Consider the following 21,831-nt stretch of genomic DNA (forward strand, 5'->3'; position numbering starts at 1 on the left):
TTCTAATTATTTTAGAGACTCATAAACTCACTTCAGTTGTGAGGAGAGGGTTGGGTCTACCCCTGCTGCCTATAGACTCCAGCACCCCTATTTATTGCAGGATTTCTTCCCTCATAAACAAGTGCTTCCTTAAATGTTAGGAGCTGTTCTCTGGCTTTTAGCACTTCAGCCTTACTTGTTAACCCCAACCTGATTAAAGTGAAGTCACAGAGTAATCTCTCAGAAGCAGAGTGAAGTAAATCCTTCTACGTGCCTTGCTGGATTATTTGCTTCCCAGCAGTCAGTTCTGTACCATAAACTGAAACAGCCCAAGCGCAATTAAAATTTCCTCTTACAAAGCTCTGCCTAATACAAAATTTGCCCCAAACTCCCTCAAAACAAATGTGTGAGGCACCTTTAAGCTGGAAAGCAGGTAACTGAGCAGCTACAGATCCTCCTGACAGACAGAAATGCACAATTTGGTAGCGATGAATCATGCCTCAAATTACAATACACATTAGGGATAATCCCTAGACAGCATTGAGGTGGATCAATTGACTTTTGTCAAATAGCAAAACTATTCCCTCCCACTAAAAAGTACTTTACAAGTCCAAGAGTTTTTTTAAATATCAACAAAGGCACCAGCAGAACCATGCCCACTCCTTGGAGGTACACTCCATGTCGTTAAGGCTCATCAGCACAGATTTAACAAATTAAACATCTGCTTAATGACCCAGAAAATACCACCTTTCACTGATGCAACGATTAGAAGCCCAAATTTTGGAACAAAAGAAAAAGAAAACCTGAAAGGGTAAAACTTCCTTGGAACTCTTGGAAACAGCAGCGGCACTTTCCACCTTCATACAAAATTTTAGAGGAAGCAGGAAAGGGAAGGGGTCTGGATGACCATTTCAGCACGACTCAAAGGTGTATGCATGCAACAAACTGTGTTTTGGGGTGGCTGCTGGGACTCCAAGTGGCCTTGCCCTTACCTGGATGGCTTTGGGAGCTCATTGCTGGCAATGTCTAGTCCTTGGGAGAAGGGATTCGAGACAGATCAGTTCCCACGAGAGTAACAGCAGCTCAAAAGAGCTCCAGTGCTTCACCAATACATAGGAGTGGGAAGTGGGGATTAAATCATGGCCACCTTGTAAAATCCAGGGCACAGTGACATGATGAGTCGTATGGGAAGTAATCCAAGAGGGTGGCAGAGTGTTCCAATGGCTTTTAAAATGGGAACCTGCAATTAAAGAAAAAGATGTCTGCGTTAGCAAATCAAGATTAACAGCCATTTAAATTGTACATATAACCTATTTATCCTCGAGAATTAACTACAATGCTATTTTAGGCATTAAGGGCTGCAGAGAGAGTAATTTTCAGAGTTGTAAATGTTATTTTGATTAATAACTATAAAGATGCAGATTAATACTTAACATTATTTTAAAAAAATAATATTTTTTAAAAAGATAACAACTTTCCAACGACACATTCAAGCCTCAGAAACCCAAAATTCCATGTTAATTCTCATCCTCCAACAGCACCATATGAAGCCACTTCAGTCCAACAGCTTCCATATTTTAAAAGCCATATGTATGAGTGGTAACTGTACTTCACGCATCTGTTCCCCGAAGAAGTCTAAAGAAAAATTCCTCGGTGCCAAGAAGTGGTCTTGGAGCAGGAAGGAAAAAAACCCACACAATCAATTCCACTCCCACTCTACCTAAGCCTTCAGCAGATTACTCAGAATCAGCTCCATACTGCCCCAGGGGGAAAAATCCACATTCCCAATTATTTTGAAGCTGTGTATATAGGGGGAGGGAGAGAGAACAGAGGGGAAATAACCCACAGAGTCAGCAACCCCTGGCCCCTGCTCCCCAAAATATGGAAGTAGAGAAGCAGTAAACACCCTGGCTTGGAGAAACCCCACCTGAGACTCATGCTGACCTAACCAGCCACCCTTACACCAAAAGAACTTGCTCAAGTTCATTTTTGAGGGGCAGGGTTTTTTTGGCACTATACCAAGTATTTCCAGTATTTCTCATCCCTGGAAGTGTCCAAGGCCAGGTTGGATAGGGCTTGGAGCAACTTGGGGTAGTGGAAGGTGTCCCTACCCATGGCAGGGAGTGGGATGGGCTTTCAGGTTCCTTTCCACCCAAATCATTCTGGATCCCTGAGCAGCCCTGTTTCACAGGCAGGCTGTCTCAGGGCTTCTGCTCTGCCACTGGCCCAGACCGAATCCAGCTGTGTCCTTTATGCAGGGCATCCCACAGCCACAGGTGACTTCCATTCTCTGCACCATAAAACACCACAAGAGCAGCAGCCCAGCCCTCCTGGTACCCAGGGGAGCTCCTCCTGCCCAGCCAGGCATCACCCAGCACTGGGGTGAGGTCACCCTGCTGGCAGCAGCCCCTCCAGCCCAGGCTCATGGATCCAGCTGACTCTGCTCACCCCAAACTGCTCCGGCAGCAGCTCCCAAGGAGTGGTGCCTGCAGCACCACTGGGGCAGGCAATGGCAGCTGCCATGGGAGCTGCTCCTGCCTTTCACGAGGAGCATCTGCCCACAGTGTGGCTATGCCACAGCATTTCAGGTAGTGCTGGCTATTCCTGGAAGAGCTCTTAGCAGACTCAGATTTGTGTGTTCCTTTCCAAGAAGCAACACCAGGTCTGAGACTTCCAGCACGGGCACAGTGGCTCAGGCTGGGCTTACGAAAGTTATTTCTCTGATGTGAAGGAAAACGCCCCAGCAGGCACTGCTGAACACAATCCCTTCCTTGCTGTGCTTCATTAAAAACTCTCTTTAATTGGCTGTTTCTCTGCAGCCCAAGTGTCTCAGCATCACCACTCTCCAAGTTCCTCTCTGCCCATCTTGCATTCTTAGAGACCTGGAACGCATTCCATGTTACGCGTCAAATTCGAGAGAAAATCACTTAAATGTCATTTCTAACCCCTGCAGGTCTTTGCCATCCCAAATGTTCAAGATGTTCCAGTCCCATTAATCAGCACATCCTGTTAAACAGAGCTGGGTCAGCTTAGACCAGGCATTAGCAAGATACTAACATAATTTATTTCCATTAAAACCAGCAGGTACTGTTGTAGCATAAGCCATCTCAGCTGTAGACAAGAAGGATTTGGAGTGGAGCTACCAGATCTCCATGTCTTCATTTTCCAGTACAAGAATGAAAATGTGACTGTGAACAGTAGAAAGTTTCCCAAAGAAACTGGACTGAATGAATAGAACCAAACTCATTCAGCAGCATCACTAGTTTAATCTATCCTTACTTCTGTCCCATGCCTGGAAGAGTCCAAGGCCAGGGGCTTGCAGAAGTCTGAGGGTGGAACGAGATGGGTTTTAAGGTCCCTTCCAATCATTTTGTGATTCCATTATTCTCTCCAGGACATAGCAGTCATGTCCCAAATTACCTCCCCACAAACTATAACTTTCAGGAAGCCCTTGCACTGATCTCTGTGCAGACCAATGAGCAGCTGCCACACCTCCACCTGCAACAATTCTGTGAATTTGTCCTTTTGCCACTATCTCAAGGAGAACACTCCTCAAATTAAAAGAAGCAAAACACTTGTCTATGCCTCAGGTATCAGGAGGTCTACAGGGTTTTCCAAGCAAATTATCTCTTAAAAAAAAAAAAATTTAAAAAGAAAAACAACCCCAAGTTTGTTTAACTTCTGCTCCAGTGGCTCCCGGGACAAGGACAATCACCTTTGGGCTGAGGAACAGCAAGTCCACCCTGAGCATCATTCCAGAGGCACATTCCTGTCCAGCAGGGACAGGGACACCTGCCTACTGGCACCCACATGCTGCAGGACCCCCAGCCCCCGCTGCCTCGGCCACACGGGTCACAGCAAGGTTCAGCCCTGGCTTTGGGGGGCAGGGCCACCTGAGGCTTTGCTGGGCTCCAGCTGGGAGCAGAGATGGGCACAGACAGCCAGAGCGTGCCATGAGCCCCAGGAGCAGCTGGTGGCCATGGGAGCTGGCCTGGTAGACAGTAAGCAGGGCCACGGGGAGCGTGCCAGGTTTGGCACATCCCTGGGCACAGAGCGAGGGAAGGGCTGGGACAGCAGCCACGGACAGGGCTGCTGTCCACACCACAGGAGGTGCCCAGCAGAACTGCAGGTTCTCACCAGCAGCTTTGTCATTCAATCAGCACTGGAATCATCACGTTTCCTGCCTTACAGAATTTTCAGAGTCTGGTCACTGTTGGATTTTTAAAAATCTCAGGAACAGGAGCACAAGGAAACCACTTAATGCCTGTTTATTTCAGCCTACTTCCAGCAGGGCACACCTGAGAGCACAGGCTCCTTAAAAGCAGAGGGGCTGGTGCATCAGCAGCTGTATCCTCACCACATCCCAGGAGCAGGATCAGAAGGTGGCCATGCTCTGAGTGCTGTCACCCCCCATCACAGCCCCAGACGAGCCTCTGTTCCTTCAGGACAGGCTGAGGCACTGCAGTCCCTGTCAAAGCACCTCATTTCTCCCTGGTTTGGTGCCTCAGAAAAGCACCAACCCTCGCAAGGCACCTTCCCTGCCTGGATTTAATGTCATTCCAGATCTTCTCCTACCCCAGCAGAAAGCTTTTTTTTTTTTTTTTCTTAAACATAAGAATCTCACAGTTCTGCCACACAATGATTTGTTGATAGGAGGCCTGGAGCAGCTCCCCTGCAAAGACAGGCTGAGAAAGCTGGGGCTGTCCAGCCTGGAGAAGAGAAGGTTGTGTGGAGACCTCAAAGCAACATGAAGGGGCTGTAAGGAAGCTGAAGAGGGACTCTGCATCAGGAACTGCAGTGAAGGGACAAGGAATAATGGGTTCAAACTGAAAACAGTGGGAGTTTATGTAAGAGGAAGAAATGTTTTACTGTGAGGGTGGTAAGACACTGGGCACAAGTTGCCCAAGGAGCGTGTGGATGCTCTCCTGCACTGCTCGAGACCAGGCTGGATGGGGCTTGGAGCAACCTGGGCAGTGAAAGGTGCAGAGGGGTGGAAGAAGATGATCTTTAAAGGCCCTTCCAACCTCTTTATGTTCTGTGATTCTGTGGGAGCACAAACATTCACCTCCCTCCTCCCAGATGTGCCCCTGTGGCCTAACAAGTCCAGATGTGCGGCAACCACTAATGACAGTCAGAGCAGAACTTTATTTACAGAGCCCAGTTTTTCAGAGCTTTAATTGCTCTTCAGCCCCGATAAGAATCTTGGCCTGAGGCTGGGCTTTCAGAGCTGAGTCAGCCGGGTTACTGCGGGACCAGGAGCTCTGCTGCTCTGGCTGTGTCTGCACAGCAGCAGCACTGCTGCCAGCATCCCTTGGAGCTGCCGGTGGAACAAAGGGGTGCTAGGCGGCCTTATCCACATCCTGGCTCTCCTCTAGCAGCACTCCAGCAGCACCGTGGGCTTGGCTCTCCAAAAGCCATGTAAACACCCACCACCACCTTCCGAAAGGTGTCACCGCTGAGCCTTCTGCCTGGCACAGATCCAATACAAGATTGTTGTTTTTTCCCCCAAAATTACATTCCTCACTGTTTGTTTAGAAGCAAACAGCCCTGAGCTGACACAAGCACTCCAACACGAAGGGAGGGACAGCCTCTCTCAGAACTTTATGGATTGTATCTCTCCTTTGGCAACAGATCCTGCACTTTAACCAGAGGGGGGGGAAAGCTGCCTTTGCTTCTCAGAGCTTGTTTATAAAATACTGCCCATACAGGATCCATACAGGAAAAAAGGGAAGGAAGAGGCTTAGAGGTGCCTGGAAACAATTCACTGTGACCACAGGGAGATTTACTATACCTTCATTTAAGATGATGGAACAGCTTGAGTTGGAAGGGATCTCAAAGCCCACCACACTCCAAAGGCCTGGCATGGGCAGGGACACCTTCCGCTAGACCAGGTTGCTTTCTTTAGAGCAGAGCCGGTGTAAAATAGCCTCCCAAGCTCTCCTCCCCTCCAGGTACCATCATTTCCCAGCCACCACTTTGCAAGGTGACAAACAGTGGCAGCGGTCCCCAGGACCCCCAGAGCCCCGTGACAACATCCCCTCCAACTCCTGTTTCTGCAGAATACAGCTGCACTGGATCTGTCCCAGAGAGCAGGTTCCACAAGCACTGCCCAGAAGTGCTGCTTTTCCTACAGTTCCAGCAATACTCTTCCAGGAAATGTGTCTGCAAACCTCAAACACCATCAGACACCCCCCTCAAAGAGTCTGGAGTCTCTAAGCAGTTTTCTGTCTCTAAACACACACTGCGAGAATAGCAGGTGACACTGAAAAATCTACTATCAGCTTAATGCTCAGCCATGGCTAGAAGAGCAACTGGATTACCATGGAATAACTAAAAATAAAAATAACTTGCTGCTGTGTTAGCCCAGTTCTTCCAAAACCATGGACATTTTGTGCAGATCTGGACACCTCCTTTTCCAAGTACGCAGTGTGAGAGTTTCAAAAGGGCAAGAAAAACACCATCAGAAGTGTGGTACAAATTCCTCATGCAGGTGAAACAGATTATAATAAACCTGCAGCTCAGAGAGAAGTGACTTAAAGATATCATACTGATGCAGAATCATAATTAACACAGATAAATCACTGATCCTTCAGCTTCCCATCTATTTCTGTCAGAGCTGGAGCTTTTTCCCCTACTTTTGCTGGGTGAGAAGCTGAGTGGGCCTAGGAGGAAGTGAAGGGTCCACAATTTGGAAAAAGCACAATTTGAAAGTGCACTCTCTGCATTGCCTGCTTTTCCTTAGCTGTACTGAGAAACTCTGACTTGGGATGCTGTAAAAATCAAAAGTTCTCCCAAATTCCAAAAGCAAATGGACAAGTTTCTTATGAAAGAGGACAAGCACCAAGTGCACAAGGCCAGGAATCCCATGAGAAAAGTCACTGTTTGAGAAATGTCACCAAGTGCATGTCCTGCTGTGAAAAGCCTCCCAAGGTACATCTTCTTGGATGCTGCTGGAGAATGTAGCAATCAAGTACTTTTAAGGACTCTAAACACCTTAAAATCTCACCTGGGTGCCAACCTAGTCACCAAACTCTGCACTGTGCCACACAGATCTGACAGCCCCATCCCACAAAATATAAATTTTGCTCTGTAAAACTTTCTATATTGCACTGAAATCACATATCAGATTCTTTGCAGTTTCCACACCTGTACTCAGTAAGTTAAGAGAAACACACTGGCAAGTGGGAGTGTTTACACAAAACTCAGGAAGCCTCATGGAAGGGGGACAGGCAGCACAAGCAGTATGACCACTGAAGCCTTCACTACAGTTAGAACCGTGTAAGTAACAATTAAACAGGACACCCAGCCTAGTCCAGCTATTACCAACAGCTCCTTTTCAAGGGAACCCCAGGTACAAACATGCCCTGGCCAGGAAGATCCAGATTGGCCAGACCAGCCCTCTTTGCCAGGACATCCCACCTTTGCCAAGCATTGTTTCCCCAAGCACCAGCACTGTCTTTGAGATCAAAGCCCAGCACAGCAATCCAAGCACACCTCAGAACCACAGCAGCACTTCAAGGAAGCAGCCCCTGCTGCATTTGGCTAGCAAATGCTGCCATTTCCCCCCAGCCATCACAAGAGGCCACATGCTAGCCCTGAGCCAAACAAACACCTCTCCCTGAAACTTCCACCACTCTCCAGCTCACACACACACTGAGAATTCACTGCTTGTGTGCTCACACCAAACACTGTGACCTTGGGACAGGTTCTGTAGGAGAGGTTCCATCTCTCAGCACATTTGTCCTACCTGTTAAATTACACTGTGTATGTGTGTGTGCACCAGGAGTCCAGGACTAACCAACACCTGCTCTGAACTTCCCAGTTCATCCATCCAGCAGCTGCCTTTGGGAGCAGTCCTGCCATTATTCCACTGCAACATAAGCAGTATATTATAACATGCATATAAGACATAACACATGCACTTAAGTCACTGTCAGAAACCAAATGAACAGCCACAAATGGCAGGACACTATTAACTAATTATGAGCTGCTTTATTAACACAGAAATAATCTGCATCTTTGGAAGGATGGCAAACCTAGGTGGAAATAATTAATCTAATTACATGTAACAGAAATTTTCTGGAAAAAAAAAAAATAAATAAATCAAGGAGAACAATTTCTACAGTTTCCCATCCTTTTGCTTCTTATTGTCAAGGGATGCTCCACAACAGATTTCCAGGGCACACAGATTCCCTGGGTAAAAATGCTTTTTCCAGGCTCTTTTCACTTGCATCTGCAAGTCGGGTGCTCAGACTGATCCCTTGTGGCAGTACTGCACTTCTCCTCTGGAAATCCAAGCGCTGAGACACCAGACCAAACTGAAAACTTGGAAACTTGGTATCTCAGTGGAAGTGAAGACACCCTTCACCCATTTCAATGCTAAATTAACACAAAACTGACATTATTGAGCTCACCCATGGAAGTGTTTTCCTCACTAACTTTTCAAACTGAGGAAATCCCTCATGGTACCTTGCACAGACACTTTTGCAAATCACCACCCTTGACCAGGAGCACTTAGAGCTGCTCTGAAAACCAAAGGTGCCTCCACAGCTAGAAAGAAAAATATGACTTCTGGTGGACACCCAAAACCAGAGAAGTTTTTTGCCCCTTCTCCTTCCTTGCTAGAAACAAACAGGAGTATTCACACAATTTCTACTTCCACAGATTTCACAGCAATATCACTGGGCAGTTTTTAGACCTTGACAAGTATTGATGTGGAAAGCATTACAGGGATCCCAAATACACAGAGAAGCAAAACCACTTTGGGAACAACCAAGCGCATGAGGAGTGAACCTAAATCCTCCCAAGAGTCACCCAAGACTCTGAACAAAAGATCCTGAGCAAATCTGGAAATACCACCTCATGTTCACGCCGTGGGAGCTCCAATTTAAAGTGGCCAACAGCTTGGAAATTATTTTTTTTTTTTAGTCAAGCAGGAAGAGCTGCAGATTCAGAAACGCAAGTGACTGCTTGGAACCTGGGACTGTGCGAATCTGCAGGGATACAGAGTCCTCCTTGACTAGCAAGACTCTGGCAGAGGGTCTGAAAGAGCAGGATGCTTCTCAGCTCGATCCAGTTTCTCAGCAAGAGCAGCAAGAACAAGCAGTCTCACAGATGGATCCGCGTGGGAGGGAGAAAGGATAAAAGTCTGCCTCGGGAGCCTGTTCCAGCTGCTACCGGAGCCTCACAGGAGTCGGCACAAATTGGGCAGAGCTACCTATAAAAATCTACTGTCTTGGCTTTTCCTGAGGCCCTCTTCTTTCCCAGTTCCATGTTTTTCCTCCATCCTACTATTTCCACGTTCGAAGGAGTCCAAATCAGATGGCTGAAAGTAGTGCTTGACAGAAGGTGAATGCAGACTGGGAGTTTATCCCGTTTCTTCATCCCTGCCTTTCAGATCACCCTCATTACACACACCCAGAAGCAGAAAAATCAAAACTCCTCTTAAATGCTTGACTGAGAAGTGATTAAAAACTGAATATTCCAAGTCAGGTTGGAACCTAAATCAGTGAGGGGCAACCCTGCCCATGGCAGGGGGACAGAACTAGATGATTTTTCAGAACCCTTTAGACCCAAATCCTTCTGTAATTCCATATTATTTTTATCCAGAATCTCCCCCAACAAAATTTTCAGTGCCAGGAAGAGGCTGTGTGGCCAGCAGACAGGGAGCTCACCTCACTGGCTGAAAGCAATTCTTACCTGGAGTTGTTTTTCAACTGCTCAGATAGGCAAAGGCAGAGAGAAAAACATTTACCTTTTCTCTTCACGCACTTGAGCTGTTCCAGCCACATCTGAACTTCTTGTTCCTTCTGACAAAGAATCAGAATTACTGGTCACTAGCTGTGCCTAACCCATCTGGTCTCCCAGCATAAAATAGCTGAGTACATGTGTCATCAATCACTGTTAATTACTTCATTAACTTGGAAAAAGAATATTGACTTTTTTTAAAGAACAAACATTGTTTAAGGTCAACTTAGTTCTTTTTTTTTTTTTTTTTTTTTAATTGAATGCTATCTGATTACCAAGAGAAAATAATTTGGTCTGAACACCCAAGCAAGCCTGCCACACAACTCATGCAGCTCTTTTGTCTGGTGAGACATTTCCTCAAACCTTTTTCTGGAAGGGCCAGTTTGATCCAGAAGCTTCATGCTCCTCTGCAATGCCCTGTGCTAACCTCGCTGCATTCCCACCTACTGCCCCCATGGCTTTGGCAGTCCTGACCTTTAGCACACTCTGGGAAGGAAGCACACCCCAAGGTCTCCACAAACACGTTGCATCACTGTGGAGTGGACATTCAGCCCTGTGCTGTCGGCTGCAGGACCGCGGCACAGGCATAGATCATCTGCAGCACGGCTGCTGCCAGCCCCTAGATCAACCTGGAGCCACACTGGGCCATGCAGAGCCCCCCTGCACTGCCCCCTCTCCAGAGGCTGACTGGGATCACCTGCTGGCCCCAGCAGGAGCTCAGCTTCCTTCCAGGCACAGGGGCCCCTCTCCACACCTGCCCACAGAGCCTCTTCCAGCCACTCTCTCTGGAGGACCCACTTTATAACTCAGTGTTTATTACATTTTTTCAAGCCTCACCTACTGGCTCCAACACTGTCCACCTCCAAAAAGCTATTTTGTTTGAGGACTTCTCATGTTGCTCCTGTCGCCCAGTGTCCCCTAACTCTGCCCCCCAGAACTGGGCTGTGCTTCCCAAGCCACACTGCAGGAATGTGAGCAGAGCTCAGGAGAGCACCCTCACCCTTGGCTGATGCCCAGCTAATTGGGAACAGCACATCCTCACCCACAAAAGCTTTGGGATCCCAGCACAGGCCCCAAAGTTTACATTTCTGCATGTTTTATTCCTCCTGTCTGGCACTGAATGCCAATAATGATACCAAAATGTTGCCCTTCTCACAGCCACCCAAGCAGCCAGACCCCAGTCCCAAATAACTGCACAAGATCATGGAATCCCAGAATGGTTTGGGTTGGAAGGGACCTGGAAGAGCATCTCATCCAACTCCAACGTGTGGAACCACTCTGTCCTTTCTCCTTTTAAAGGACCTGTTTTCCTACAGCCAATAATAATGTCTTACAGCCTATGAGTACACTATGCACTTGCTTTACCTAAATCCAAAATTTACATATAAGCATGAAGGATAATGCACCAAACAGAATGCAAGAACTCACAACTTTGCCTTTAAAGTGCAGTATAATTTGCTTTTATTTGTTGGGGAAACCTGAAACAACTCACAGCATCCCTCTGCTGACATGATCATCCCTCAGGACACAGGGCAGTCCCCAGCTCCCTGCCAAAGCTGCTGAGACTCCAAGTCCCTCACTGCTGGGAACAGCATGGGCAGGAATCGCCACAGGAAGCTGAAATAAATACATGGCTTTGTTTTCATGGGGATTCCACGATTACCAGCTTTAAATCACAATTAACATTTTTCAGCCACATCCATGGCCAGGATAGAAAACCAAGTCAATCACCACAAATTTGCAAGTTCCTCTGTTGTACCCCTCTGAACAGGGTTACATTTTTCATGACCAGCATCACCCTTTAATGAAAACTAGAATCTTCAGGTAAATATTTCAGTCTTAAAAGCTGACAAGCAAGAAAAGCAAGGAAGGAGCAACTGGCACCTCTCAGACGCCAGAAGGTTTCAGGTTGTTTACAGTATATTTTTCTGTTTTATAACATCAAAACCAAAGAGGAACAAAACCCTTTAAAGAAATACCTGCAGGTTACCTTGACAGACAAAGGCCAGCAAACTTTTGGGAACTTACTTTGCAGGTGTTGCTCTCAACATCACAGTGGTTCCTTAAATCAGTCTGAAGGAAGGGCTGCTCCATTTACTTTAGGATTTACATTTTATATGGCCCATTTTGCCTGTTTGCACAATGTGAACACAGCAAGGCAAACTGGAATTGTTCTTGGAAAAAAGAAAACTGGACTGTAAAGCCACACAAAACGTTGGCTGTATTTCAAGGACTGACACAGTACCTGCCATGAAGGCTTTTTAAGGTGTGTTTTACAATACTGTCAGCCTCAGTCAGAAAGGGATTTCAACTCCATGTCCTCAAGGAAGCCTTGGAGCCCTAACTTAGGGTTTGGGTTGAAAAGGGCCTCAAAGCCCATCCAGTGCCACCCCTGCCACGGGCAGGGACACCTTCCACTGTCCCATACTGCTCCCAGCCCCAGTGTCCAGCCTGGCCTGGGACACTCACAGGGATCCAGGGACAGCCACAGCTGCTCTGGGCACCCTGTGCCAGGGCCTGCCCACCCTCCCAGGGAACAATTCCTGCCCAATATCCCATCCATCCCTGCCCTCTGCCAGTGGGAACCATTCCCTGTGTCCTGTCCCTCCATGCCTTGTCCCCAGTCCCTCTCCAGCTCTCCTGGAGCCCCTTTAGGCTCTGGGAGAGGCTCTGAGCTCTCCCTGGAACCTTCTCCTCTCCACATGAACACCCCCAGCTCTGCCAGCCTGGCTCCAGAGCCGAGAGACTCCAGCCCTTGGAGCATCTCTGTGCTTCCTCTGGACTCTCCTCAGCAGCTCCAGGCCCTTCCTGTACTGGGCCAGCTCTGCAGATGGGGTCTCACCTGAATGGGGCTGAGAGGCAGAATCCCCCCTTCCCTGATGGTCACAGTTCTTTGGATGCAGCCCAGGATTTGGGATTTCTGGGCTGCAGAGCACTTTTCTGGGTCATGTTGAGCTTCTCATCCACCAACACCTCCAAATCCTTTATGGCTTTTCACACTAAACAGCACAGACAGAATTCTCCTCCCTAAAACTTGCTCCTCTTTCAGGGTGGGAATGAAGCAAAGTAATTTACACCTACTTTTGTCCCTCTTCAGCCTTTTAAACATCAAAGCCCAAGCTTGGGGTCTTTTATTTGCTTTCCTGGAGTTTGAGATTTTGCACCTCTGCATGTTCATAAATCTGCTCCTGTAACTTCTGGCTAACAGATCCAGCTTCTGCACCAGGAGGAATTGCTCAGCTTTCAAGATAAGTTGCCATTAGTCACCAAAGCTCTGCTCTGCAGGATCTCCTCTCACCTTATCCACCTTATCACCTGCTGCTTGGGGTACTCTGAAATAAATGAACAGAAAAGAATACAAGGTGAAAACTAAACAAACCCAAAGACTCTGAGTAAGCGTTAATCTGGATCCATCTTGTAGCTGACAGGAGGTTGTACTGAGGTGGGGCTGGTCTTTTCCCCCTAGTAACAAGTGACAGCACAGGAGGAAACAGCCTCCGGTTGTGCCAGGGGAGGTTAGTGTTGGATATATAGAAAAATTTCTGCGTGGAGAAGGTTGTCAGTCCTTGGGCTGTGGAGTCCCCATGCCTGGAGGAATTTAAAAGCCATATGGATGTGGTACCTGGGGATATGGGTCAGTGGCAGAGCTGGGGGAACTCTTGGATTTGAGGATCTTAAAGAACTTTTTCAACCTAAATGATTCTGTGTTTCCATGAACATAATGATCAATAAGCTACATTATGGCAGAGGAGAAAAAAAATGGCCTGACAGCCAATGCCACCTCCAGCCCAGTGCAGCCCCTTCCTGAGGGAAACCATGCACAGCCTCAGCACACCCTGACAGACAAACACCTCCTTGGGACGTCAGGCAGCTGAACACTTACATTTCAGCACCAGTTTTACATTCAAGCAAAGCTTGAGGCCACTACAAAGCAAATACAAAGTCCCATTACCTCAGAGCACTCGGCATGCAAAGCACACTCCAGAGCTGGGGAGGGAGGGAAGGAGATTGCAGGAATTTTTTCCTGAAATGGAATGGGGAGATAAGATCGAGTGAAAAGGAGCAGAGGCTGCTGACATATCTAGACGCCCAGAAGCCAGTAAATATGCAAATAGGCTGCCATTTCTGTCAGTAACACTCAGAACCAACTTTGATTCTGCTAAAATTTATTGCATTAAACAAGGGAGATAAGACCGCCACTGAATCCACACAGAGCAGCTCCCTTTGACCAAGACAGCTTTACTTCTCACTCCAGGAAATCCTGAACAAAGCTTTCTATTCAAAGTGTCTCCACTCTATCACAGTGTTTATGAATAACTCTGGCCATTTACCTTTTAGTAGTCTGATTTGCAAGTGCTATTAAAAACTCTTCGTAAAGACATAAACAACCCTGGAAAAGCTGCATCCATTCCAGTCACAAAGCCTTCCCCAAAACAGGACAGGCCTTGCTGCCCCGAAGGCACAAACAGCAAATTTCACACGAGATGTCAGAGAGGAGAAAAGCAAGGGCGTATTGAGTGTGCATCCCTGGAGACAGAGATTACAGAGCAAGAACTGAAGTTGATGCGACCTGATAGCAATGATAAACTCAGAAGATGATAAAGGCATTCCCTGGACATCCATCTGCTGTCCTTGGGGTTTGGACAGACACTCCAGGGAGAAATATGGATGCATGAGAATATTGAATATAGACATGATTTGTTTTCATGCATATGAAGTATATGCGTGTGAAATAAATAGATGTATATTCAAACACCAGAGGGAAAGAAAGCATTTCTCATTTCATCTGCCTACCACCTCTGAATCAGCAAGATGAGCTCAAAGGCCAGTGCTGGCTACAGTCTGAGACACACATTTTGCACACTGCTAAGCAAGAGCAGCTCTGCCCTGCCATGGCAGGGGTTGAACTCAGCCTCAATATCTGATTCCATTCAATGAGGCTGTTCCCTAACAGGGAAAATAGTACAACCTGCAACCTCCTCAACTGCCCCTGGCTGCTCTTCTGAGACTCCAGCACATGGGCAAGAGCATCAAGAACTTCAGGCAACCATCAGCACCAAAAAATAAGCATGTACAGAAGCTAAGGAGATGTAAAAAATAAAACCCAGACCTCTGCAGGCTGAATAAGCCTCCCACATACAGCACAACACAACAGGGACAATTTCCCCAGCAATGCCAGGCACTGCAGGGAGATGAAAGCAGGCTCCAGTTCTCCAGGAGCAGGACCTGCAAGCAGCAAGGAGGCCTCAGGAATTCCCAGGAGCAGCAAGCCAGCCCCAAACCTGTGGCAAACACAGCAGAGAGCAATCCAACAGGAGGTGGCTGGGGAAGGCTCCCAGTGCTGCAGGAAGGTTATGACAAAGCAGTTTGCTGGCAGGGAGGAGAAGCAGAGACATGGACAGGGCTGCTCCACGAGAGAAGAGCCTTGGGAAGAGAGAATAGCCCAGCAGCTGGGAAATGCCAGCCCAGGGAACACCTGTGCTCGCCTGAGCTCAGCAGTCCATGCCCCTCCCATGGCAGCAGCTCCAGCACTGCCTGCCGGGAGAACACCAGGAGCTAGCCCAGGTTTGCCTGGCTTTCACAGCCATGCTTGCTGGCTGGTTCCAGCAAATGCTCAACAATTCCCTTATCCCTGTTCCGAGGCTGCTACAATTCCCATTGTCGCTGCCAGTGCAAGGAAGGAGCCTCAGAGCTATGTGCTGAGGCCCTGAAATTTAAATATACGATAACACTGTAAATAAAAGGAAACAAATTCCTTAAGGAAAACCTTTTCACATGCCAGATCAGTTCCCAATAGTAACTGCTCTGCTTTGACAAGAGATAAATATTTACAGTCTGAAACAGAGAACACCTTGTGTTGCAATATTGGAACCCAAACCTTGTCAGTCCTGGTATCCTGAAGAGAGAGTTTTGATATTTTAAAGGAAAAAATTAGGAATAAACCCCCAAGCTGAGCTCTTCGAAGCACACACACACATTATTGTGCTCATTTACCCCACCAAAACAAAACCTTGAAGGTAGTCACACAGAGAAATTGTCAAACATGCTGAATCCAGAACAGATTTTCTCAAAAGGAGACCTCATCCCCCAGGGAATGTAGACAGTTTACAGCAAAAGTCTAAATTATTGCCAAAAATATGCTGCTTTTTTTTTATTTATTTAAATACAGTCTAAGTTGCTTCTCTTAGACATTTCTCTAGCAAGTGCAGACATTGAAGATTTTTCCTACTGGAGCAAAAAGGCTGCAAGGGAGGATAAGATGTCCACATCCAGCTCCTTGGACTGGGGCATCCCACACCAGGAATACCCTGGGGAAGAGGGAAGAGAAAGCCCAACAGCTAAAGCCTGAGCTTTAGCCTCCCAACCTCTGGGCCTGATCAGCTCCTTCCAGCTAAGAATGTGGGGAATGCCATTCATAGCAGCCCTTGGGAAGATCCAGGAATGGGCACTGGAGATGGCTGGGTATCCCTGTCCCAAGAGAGGAGGGTGATAAGCCCACTGCAGGGCGATGCTCTCATTTCTGCACGGCTCAGCTTGCTTGGCTGTGCTGCCATTTCCAAGGAGCTGAACACCTCATCAAACAGGAGTGCTTTTCTCTGCTGCACTGCCTGTGCAGTGCAGTCCAAACCTCCATTTCTGAGAGGACGTATACGAGGCCTGCCTGGCTGAGCTGTTACAGGGCACGATTTCATATCTGAGGTGCAATTTTCCTCACCCAACTGCTGTTGGGGCTTTTATGGCCCGCTCCCTTTGAAGTGGGGCAGCCCAGGAAGAGTTCAATGTCTACCTGCCACTCTCCATTCCCTTACTTCCTCCTCCCCTTCCCAGGGAATTTTATTCCCCTGGGCAGAAGCGTCCTGCCTTGGCCTGGCTGCTGCCAGGGCCAGTGCTGCCCCACAATCCCATCCCTGCAGTCAGCCAAGCCTTATGTTCTGTGCTCAAGTTCTCCGTTTGCTCCCCTGCTTCCAGCATCCCTGCACAGCAGTTTATTTTTAGACCAGCATTTTTAGAGCAAAGCCCAGAAGCAGCACACTTTCAGTGCCAAACAGAATTCTGCTGTGACTCTAATGCTGTCAGCTGACAGAAGGACACTTGGGTTTGGTGGCCATGCAATGCTGGTGTAACTCCAGGGTACTGCTGGCCCTTGGGTTCTCCCAGCTGCACACACCACTGGCCCTGGGCTAGCCTAAGGGATGGTGACTTTGCCACTCCCTGAGCAGCTAGCTCCTTCCAAAGCCTGACAACTCATTTGATGAAAAAACTGCTTGCCCCTTGGGTCCACATCAATGTTTGCAGCCTGGGGTCACTGGTCACAGCCAGCACAAGGCAAAGGGGAAATTCTGATGGTGTTACCAGGTGCTGCATCAAGCCCTCAATCACCAATACAGACAGAAGAAGTGCCTCAACATACAAAGTGAGGCTCCTTCCCAGCTTTTTCATCAGCTCTCTGGGGTCAGAGGTGGTTTTCAAGTTCTAAATACTACTATTTTCTTTCTTTTGACTATGGCTCATTGTTTCAGTGCAATTATAGAATAACAGAATCAGATCCAGCGGATACTCTGACACAACACAACCTAGTAGAGGCAAGAGCAGCAAAAGACACCCAGACACAGCATCTGAGATGAACAAGACCAAGATGAACAAGACATTTAATCTGTGTAAATCCACACAAAATCTGCAGGGATGGCTCAGAAAATTGAACACAAACTCTTTTCTGCTCTCAACAGCTCACAGAATGTCCTCCTAAACAAGACTGCAATGACAAGGCCATCTTCTCCAAGGCATAAAGCAGCCAGTGACAGAACCGCACTCTGCCCTGAAATCACATCAAGCCTTTTTGCCCACTGACCCAGAAGTCTCCAGCTTTTCTGTACGTTCGATCATTTATAACACAAAACCTCACATTACTTTTCCCCACCATGAGCTGGTGGTTTTTGCAAAGCTTCAAGCAGGAGGTTTTTTTCCTAATGTTAAATATTTCATTCACTGTTATGGTTAGGCCCATCCTCAAAGGCTCCATCTGAGGAGCAGGGACCAGATGAGGCAGTAGGGATGAAAAGGGAATGAAGAAAAACCTGACAAGGAGAGGCAAACATAGCCCCCAAGGAAGCATTAGGTACCTACCATGTACAATCAGAATAAATACTCCTTTCTAGTCCCCTTCCTCATCCCTTGATCATGCTTCCAGTTCAATATCTTGTGAGAGGCAGTCCTGACTCAAATGTATCCTTCAGCCTCCACCAGGATGTGACAGCAGGTATCAGTTGTGGAAATAAATAAGTAAAAGAATATTTCCTCCCAACCAAAGCACTGCTATTTGACTCAAATAGGAAATCTGTCTTGGGCAGCAGAAACATACAATAGAATCCACATGGAGAGTAATTTATTTTGGGAGGTTCCAATGCATCAGGTAGTGAGGGAGAACTAAAATGAAAATGCAAGTCACAGAAGCTAGTGTCTGTCCCAGCCCACTGGAAGGACTGGTCACTCAGCAGGACATCCAACACCAGATCCCAACACACCTGACTCCGTGTGCCCTCTTTGCCTTGCCTTCCCTTCCTGTTCAGCACAGAGCAAAGACAAGACAAAAAGTTTGAGCATTTCCACTGCCCAGCACACCCAGGTCCTCACTGCCCTGCTGAGCAAGAGCAGCAACAGCACTAAAACTGGAGAACTGGGGTGATCCATGCAGCATTTCTCACCCACAGCAGGGCTCGGGGACACAGAATGCAGGGGCTGGTTTGCTGGCCAATAACACAAAGAGCAGGGCCAGACCAAGCTTTCTGCTTTGCACAGGGAGCAAAGACAGGCTGAGCTTTGCAACAGCCCAACAGATGCTCACATTCATGGAATGATGACAGTTGGAAGAGACCTCTAGGACCATTGAGTCCAGCCATTCACTCAGCCAGGTCTGTTTCTTTCCCTGCCCACAAAGATGCTCCAGTAGCACAAACCACACTCAAACTGCACCATCTCCCTGGGAAGGCAGCAGGAAGCTGCACTTCACTGTGTTCTTGCCTTCTTCAGCTTTAAAAAGGTGCCAGCCTTCATCCCCTGCAGCAAGCCTTCTACAAGAAACATGACCCAGTATCCCCTGAGTTATTCCAAAGCGTTCTGTGCTCCCTTTTCCCCAAGCAGGCTGCAGAAATAAGCCAGGCTCCCCAGCAGGATGCACACCCTGCCGTGCTGCATGAGGCCAAGCTCAGTGTCACCATCCCGGCCACCTCGTTCCCGCTGGGACTTGGACAGGTCCCCTCTCCTGACTCACCCACAGCACTGGGGACAGCAGTTTCCTTTTATTGCAAGTCTCTGCTGGCTGGAGAAACTACTCTCTTCACTTGAAAAGGTGAGTGGCAGTGCTGTAAAACATAACCCAGCCTGCAGGAAAGCTCTGTTTCACCCATGAATTCTTCCTTCAGGACCATCCTGATGGACAGACTGCACACAGCTCTTCTTCCAGTGCTCCCTGGGAATCCCATGATCATTGCATCTCTATCTGTCTGCAGTTGGACTCACTGCATCCAAAGTCAAGGCCAACAGCCCATCTTCCATCTCACCCCACCTCCTTCCAAACCAGTGTTCACAATCACCTGCCCACTTCTCCCTGCCCTGAGCTGCCAAGGCTAAAGCTCACAGACTGTTCCAGCCTGCACAATCCTCATTGTTATAAAGGTGTGAAAAACTAAATTTTTCTTCACTTTCGTGCACATTATTTGAGCAGAGAAGCAAATCTAACCACTCCACAGGCACATGAACCTGCAGCAAAAGGCAGTCTGTTTTTTGGCTCTCCACAAGAAGCACCTGCACCCAGGACTTTATCAGGATCCACCACAAACAGTAACAAGAACTATGTAACTCTAGCTCCCATGAGGGAAAAATGTAACCTTTCCAATGGTTTGAAAAAATACTCCTTTTCTGAGAATTTCTTGAGAACAGCACACACCAAGATTGATTCCTCATTGTGGACCCTTTTCTTGGAGATGAAATTTGGTCAACACAACCCCCAAACCAACCCAAGCATTATTTTCCCTGAGCAAATGAGCTCCATAAGCTGTTGGAGCACATCAGGAAAATCCAGGCAGAAGAAGGATGTGAAATGACTGGTGACAGCCCAGTTATGAGTAACTGCTATTGCTCAAAGTGGAGTGAACACAAATTCTATCAGCAAATCCATGCTCCTGCGCACACGTGACAAATGGAAGTTCATTTTACACAGAACAAGACACAGTGTACTAATGCTCCCAGAATTTAACTGTAATTAAGTCTCGATGACAGACACCTCATTAAAGCGCCACTTCTCCAGAAAAATTAATAAAGTGAATTATTTCCTACGTGTGAAATATCAGGGTTTTTCACTGCTTGTGAAAGATACATGGAGCTCAGTTCAGCTGGATGTCAGTGGTCCCCAGAATGAAGGAGTGACATGCTTAAAAAGACATTTAAAACAACACATTGCCATGCTGCCAAAACCCAGGCTGAGATGCTCAGCCCCTGCACGCTATTTTATCCTGTGATGGCAGAAAATAAAACCCCTAAAATACAATTCTTCCAGCAGATACAGACAGATAGATATATAGAGAGACAAAATAACTGGTTTGTTATTAGAAAACCACACTAAATTAAGACAACCTAATTTTGGCCAAACTTTAAAAAAAAAAAAGGATTCCCATGACACAAAGATCCAGTTTCCAAATTGCAACTCTTTGGGGTTTAAATGCTTCTTATGTGAGGAACAAAGGTTCAGCCATTGATTAGGGGGGCAGAGGCTGAGTGTGCCCAGGACTATGAGCCAACACACATTCCTCTGCACTGGGAGATGGCTCTTTGAGACACATTTTAATCAAACTTCTCTGAGGCCATATCAAATATGAAAATGCGCTTAAAAAAAAGGAAACTGATCAAGATGTGCCCAGTAATGAATGCCACAAAAAAAGCCTGAATTTTCAGAGGGGAAGGCCAAGCTGCAATTCCTTGCAAAGGGAAAACCAAGGAAGCTTTCCAAGAGATTTTACAGTCTTTTTCTAATTGTTCCCTTTTCCAGCATCATTACGCAACCTCGGTGTGCTTTCCTGCTTCTCTACCCCCCTTTATTTCACCCATTTTCGCCGCACCAATTTCTTCTAAATGCTGTGAGGCAGCTCCTTTAAGAGAGCCAGAAATACAGTGCAGATTTTTCTCTCCTCCTCCTCCTCTCAGTTTAAACTGCCCAAATCTTTCCGGTGAAGAACATTGCCCAAAATCTGCTCGCTGTTCAAGCAGCCCTGGCAATGACAAGCAGCACTTCATGAATCATCTGTTATATATTGCCTTATCAACACGGTCCACTGCAGGAGAAAGTAAACCTGGTCCACTTTGGGCTTGTGCACAACACAATCAAAATGCAAGTGGCATTAATTACAGGAGGGCTCTGAGGAGTTCCCTCATACAAGGATTCAATATAGGCTATATATATATATATTTGAGGCAACCTAAATCAAACCAAAATGCTAACAGCCATTTCCTCCCCCACCACACACAGCTTTTACTTTAATATCTTAAAAGACTATTTATCCCTTTTACTGGTTTTCAATATTGCCACATTTCTAATTATTAAAGCAGACAGCTTTAGTATTTGTCAGCTTCAGCTATTTGAGGAAAACACACATATTTCTATGGGTTTTTTTCCCCCAAGCTCAGCAAGTGAGGGGAACCTTTCACTGCTCTGTCTCCTTGCATTGCTCTGGAGCACTGGTGTGCTTGGATGTGGGGAAGCTGGAACCAAAGGTAAATGGAAGGGAGAAGCTATCCATGAAGGAAGGAGGCTCAAAACTGAAAAGCAACTGTGAATTCAATGACAAGACACATCCCTGCTGTTGGCTTCTCCGCTCAGTGAAACACATGCTTACAAAAGCACAAACTTAAGGGGTTCCAGCAGGACTCTGATAAAATCTAAACCCACATAGACTTGGTAGCAGGATGAAAAAGGTGATGGAAAAGTGATGGGATAACTGGAAACAAGCTAAAGGTGAACTGGCAGAGCAATGAAGTAGAATGTGACATGACATAAGAAGCCAGCAAGAAGAATACTTGGCAAATATTTAACAAATATCATTACCAGTGGCCCAA

General features: G+C 47.1%; 1 protein-coding gene across 4 annotated transcripts in view; it reads right to left on the reverse strand.

The window, feature by feature from the left end:
• HDAC4 (histone deacetylase 4) overlaps positions 1 to 21,831 on the reverse strand; it is a gene marked incomplete at its 5' end in the record, with an annotated part of 163,624 nt that overhangs the window by 136,922 nt on the left and 4,871 nt on the right. For all 4 annotated transcript variants that reach the window (XM_079311313.1, XM_079311311.1, XM_079311314.1 and 1 more), the window contains one exon: positions 972 to 1,219. In XM_079311313.1, the coding sequence (XP_079167439.1) occupies positions 972 to 993 (22 nt within the window). The remainder of the gene's footprint in view (positions 1 to 971; positions 1,220 to 21,831) is intronic.

Source organism: Erithacus rubecula, assembly GCF_903797595.1.
Source record: "Erithacus rubecula genome assembly, chromosome: 8".
NCBI lineage: Eukaryota > Metazoa > Chordata > Aves > Passeriformes > Muscicapidae > Erithacus > Erithacus rubecula.